The sequence below is a fragment of the Papaver somniferum genome, chromosome 10, assembly GCF_003573695.1.
Source record: "Papaver somniferum cultivar HN1 chromosome 10, ASM357369v1, whole genome shotgun sequence".
NCBI classification, from domain to species: domain Eukaryota; kingdom Viridiplantae; phylum Streptophyta; class Magnoliopsida; order Ranunculales; family Papaveraceae; genus Papaver; species Papaver somniferum.
The window spans coordinates 79,612,200-79,616,926 of record NC_039367.1 but is presented as its reverse complement, the minus strand read 5'-3'; the positions used below and the strand labels follow the sequence as shown (position 1 = coordinate 79,616,926).

The 4,727-nt window shown below is 37.7% G+C and overlaps 1 protein-coding gene across 1 annotated transcript; it reads right to left on the bottom strand.

Annotated features, from left to right (window-relative positions):
* Positions 1–724: 724 nt before the first annotated feature.
* Positions 725–4,727, bottom strand: LOC113315946. Its single transcript, XM_026564186.1, has 3 exons — positions 4,632–4,727; positions 2,950–3,678; positions 725–2,646 (listed from the first exon to the last, which is right to left on the bottom strand). The coding sequence occupies exons 2-3, from the start codon at positions 3,676–3,678 to the stop codon at positions 1,048–1,050; spliced, it is 2,328 nt and encodes a 775-aa protein (XP_026419971.1). The 5' UTR covers positions 4,632–4,727; the 3' UTR covers positions 725–1,047.

Here is a 4,727-nt window from a genome sequence, read left to right as displayed (position 1 = left end):
ATAATATGTAAATGAACCACTTAATCCAGTAGAATCAAACACACAAATTCAAGCTTCCAAAATCACAATCTCTGCAACATAAAATACGAATAAACTGAAATCAAAGATGAAGATTTTGATACTACAAATTGAACATGCAAATATCATATACATTTCTAACTATCTTCAGTTACGAATCAGCATTATCAATTTGTTTTAGAAAAACAGATCGAGCAGATTATGTTGTTGATGAAGAAACGACTCTCATATCTCAGATTTACAGATTCAATTGATTAAATTGAGGAATACAGATTCAGTAGAAGTAGAAGAAGAAGAATATTTTCTGTTGATTCAAACCCTAGATTTCTCAGAGAAATTTTTGAATTTTTTTCTTCGGATTTTCAGCTGATGAAGATCGACTTCTCTCTCTTTCTGTTTTTCTTTCCGTTATTAACTGATTTTTTATTAGATTAGTAAATATATATATATATATATGAGGGTAATTTTGTAATGTTACAGAATCCTTATTGGACCCTAATGGGCTTTGGATTGAGAGAGGTATACTTGTTGTGTCATCAGGGTATTTGTGAAACCATGAAAAGGAATGACATTTATTCATTACCACTTTTATATGTCGGAGATGAAACTCTTTAACGCATAATATTTAGGATTTTCTATCAAGAGAATGTGTCGTGGGCAATGCCACATGAAATACCCCACTTCACCATTGGAAAAGCTGTAATACACGTACGAACGCTGCCACATTTCTTGTTCCCGAGTTCAAGCGTACAAAGAATTATATTACAAAACTGCAGGAAGGTGTTCGTTCTATCCCACAATTGGACATTAGAACGGCCATAACCGCCAGCTACAGGATCTAAAATCCTCCCTACGACAGATAAATGCAGACAAGAAATCGTCAGCTTTACGAAATCCATGGCAACTCAAAAGCTAGTTATGTCATGCGACATTCTTACTACTAATTTCTGTCAGCCCATGTCTTCTCCTATGGGCTTAACTTCTCTTGCAGTTACAAAACCGCTTCATACCCCCAACAACATTTCCACCTTAGGACTGCATGGAATATCTCGGGTTTTTTTTTGTAGTTAAGAACCCACAAACCAGAGATTCTAAAGCTTTCGCTGTTAATGGTCGTTTTCTTGAGCCCTGCCTCCTCGCGACCAAAACTGGTGGCTGTTGCTCAGCACCATCCACATCACTACTAGGTGGGGAACAAGGGTCCTTGGAACTCGAATCACATTGGGTAGTATCCACCTCTCTGATGAATGGGTCATCTGTTTCAAGATCTGACAGAACATGGGGTAGGTTTAGGTCAATAGCCACCAAAGGTGGATGCTTTTCATTTTGAGAGATAGAATTACCAATGCAATTCTCATCTGGACTGGCTCTACCCGAAGAACTAGAACATATTTCCCCTTGAGATTGCGTAACTGCAGAGACCAGGTTTTCACTTGCATTAGATGAGCCTAAATGTAAATGACGATCCCCCTCTTTCAAACCATGAGTACTGGAGTAGATGTCTTTGCTGCAGATAGCCTTCACTTCGGAGCAAGTAGTTAATATCGGGCATTTTATGACAGGAGACATGTAGTTTGATTGGCTAGGCTTCTTCCTCCGGCTGAAGTGAAATTTTATGGGTTTTTTAGAGTGCATCTCAGGGTTACAAATACTTTGATCCATGCCACTATGCAAGGTTACCTCAGCATGAACTGGACTCGCAAATTGCATCTCTTCCTTTGAACCACTATATATAAACTTTAAGGACTCAGAGCACGCTTCCCTGTCAGTTATACCATCTGAGGATCTGGAAGTATTAGTACCTTTTATCAATGGCAAGTTAGCTGCACCTTTTTCATTCACCGGGTCTTTAAAACCATTTTCATTGTGAACTGGAAGACTTTCAGGAGAGGATATATGAGTAGTTTCATCAGGCAAACTTCTCAACTCTCTAACCGGAAATGAATCTTCTCCACCCCCCATACTAGTATCAATGACTGTAAACTTCATGAGGTCGAAATTGCTCTCTGCAAATTGCGGTTGAAGATAACTGCACCGTTTATGATCAATGTCTACATTATTGTCAAGTTTCGTCTTCTTTTTACCCCACTTATTTTCTTGATTACCTATGTTGCTTTTACCAGCTTCATCCTCAAGCTCTAAAAGACTAGGATCTGACGCAACTTTATTAAGCACATCAGCCACAGAGTCAAAATACAAGTCTCCTTTCACAAATTTCCTTAATGAGAACTTTTTAACACCAGGTACAATAAACACCAACGGACTTTTGGAACTAGTGCCAGTGTGATTTTTAGGCTGCTTAGACTGCCACCCTCTTGCAAGCAAACGGGGCCAAACAGCTTCCCAGAAAAGATCGTTTGACCGCGCTTTGCTTAAGCGATAGTCCCCCGTTAAAAACCCAATTAGTTCGCCTAGAGTAAGAGCAGACCATCCCTTGCCAACAGGTATGTCAGGGTGAGAAATGGCTTGCTGATTGTTTCGTGCAGGATCTGTAACCAGGCCAGTGAGATCCTGCTTTCCCTTGCCAATACCAAAAACTTCTATAAGCACTGCTAGACCAACTATAGCCTTCAAACTGGATACATATTCTTCTAGAGAAACACTGCCCGCTTCAAAGCTTTTGGAGACCTGCGAAGAGATAGGAAACATATAAAGTTTTTCCTCTTGGATGATAGGAACTTCAGACCAATTGTCTTCAACAACGAGAATCCCTAGATGGATGTAAGTAAGGGTGTCAAATATTATGGGTGAAGCACGAAACGATATTCAATAGAAAATTCTCCATTCTTTTTTTCAATTGGTTACCTTTTCCAAAGGACTGCTCGTCTTATTTCAATACGGTAAGAGAAGAAATTCAGGAACACGAATAAAAGAAGGTGAAAATCAGACACATCTACGTATATACATTTTATCTGAATCATTGAGATTTACCTCCACCAAAGTGCTATGCCATTTTTCAGGAATGCAAGGAAGCAAACACGACAAAAATTTCTGTTGCCTCCACGTCTTAAACATCTTCGGTCCTTGTATGCACCTTCTGCTTCTTCGGTCCTTATTCCAAGAACCTGACCATCTGCGGTGCGCAGCAGACCTATAAAATTCCCCATAATAGAAAGATAATATGTCTGCCATTGGTTTACTCTCAACAAATCTCTTCACATTAACAAGATTTTTGCCAAATATATAGAGGCCAAGGAGAAAAACTTCTTTCTCCAAATCAGTCCAACAGCTATCCAAGCAACCCGGCGCTGCAAAGCTGACTTTATCTTCACTCTTCACCTTAATCTTTGAATCTTCCTTACTGGATGATTTTTTGATGGATATGGTGTTCGTAGAATCTAATGAGCCATTTGCATCATGTCGCCTATCAATGCCATTACTAATCCACATAATTGGGACAGGTAATGCCTCTAGAAAAGAATCCACAACATTGACCATGATGCCATCATCAGAAAGCCTTTTCATTAGTTGGGGAGGTTCAGATTCAACAACGAAAGGAGGAATTTCAACCTGATACTCATATCCAACCCGAGGAGGTTTCTGTTGTTTACCACAGATAGCAATGATATCACGTTCTGCTGAACGACGTGATTGAGGTGATTGAGAAGTGGATGTTTCCCCACTTACACCTCCATGAGAATCCTCTTTTCCTGAATCCATCTACAATATAGCCGATTGTAAAAGGTAAATCTAGATTAATTCATGGATTACATTTTAAAGAATTTGAATCACTCTTTACCAATTAGTTACTATAAGTTCCATTGCCAACGCCATAAAATCAAGCATAAAGAAGTAACAAATGCTTCTTATGAACTCAAATGTTTAGAATCGAAAAACACCAAATACATGACAAGGCTCGGAAAAACCTAGAGAACTTCCTAGATTCCATAATACTTAACTAAACCGATTCAAATACACAAAGAAATGAGCAAACAAGAATCAAAACCTAGTTTTGATGATCAAATGCATCAGCCAAACACAGAAAAATCCCATTATTTACATCAAAACATAGAAAGCCAGTGGAACTGTCAAATCTGAATACCAATACACACCATATAACCAATTATTTATTAAACTTCATACAACCCTTATTATCAAGATTACAGACAAATGGAGATTCAAAATCACGGCCCCAAATCCCTTTTTCGAACTGATAATAAATCCTCACACCCGTAAAAAGAAATCAACCAAAAACACAAAATCAAAAACAGGTAAAAACGAAGTATACGTATCAAACAAAATCACAATACAACCAAATACTTGCACACTAAAACTAGGAAAAAAACATTATGAATTCATTATAAGAATCCAATACAGTGTCATCAATTAAGCTTAACTACACAACACAAAACATTCTGAAAGCTAAATTAAATCGTGATACAAACATTACAAGACATGCAATCTGTAGCAACTTATAACATTATGCCGAATCTATGGATGAACTTAAATTTTGAAACCCACGTTCCAATACAAGTTTCGAAAGTGGGGCTTCATTCTTTTGTTTAGATTGGCCTTAATTTAATGGAAAATAACAACAACAGCAACATAGAAGATATAACAAAGAACAACAAAGGTAAATATGCAGTAGTAAGAGAATGAGGAGAAACGTATACCTGAAAACTGAAGTTTTCCTTGAGAAAATTGGTAGGGAGAGACTTAGTTTTTTTCTGTAACAAATAAAGAAAAACAAAATTAAGTCGTTCTCTCGA

Bases quoted from the DNA above. Each gene is read 5' to 3' on its own strand.
- LOC113315946 (XM_026564186.1), bottom strand. From the start codon at position 3,678: ATGGATTCAGGAAAAGAGGATTCTCATGGAGGTGTAAGTGGGGAAACA. The intron at 2,647-2,949 runs GTAAATCTCAAT...ATCTCTTCGCAG, and splicing joins GGCATAGCACTTTGGTGGAG to GTCTCCAAAAGCTTTGAAGC.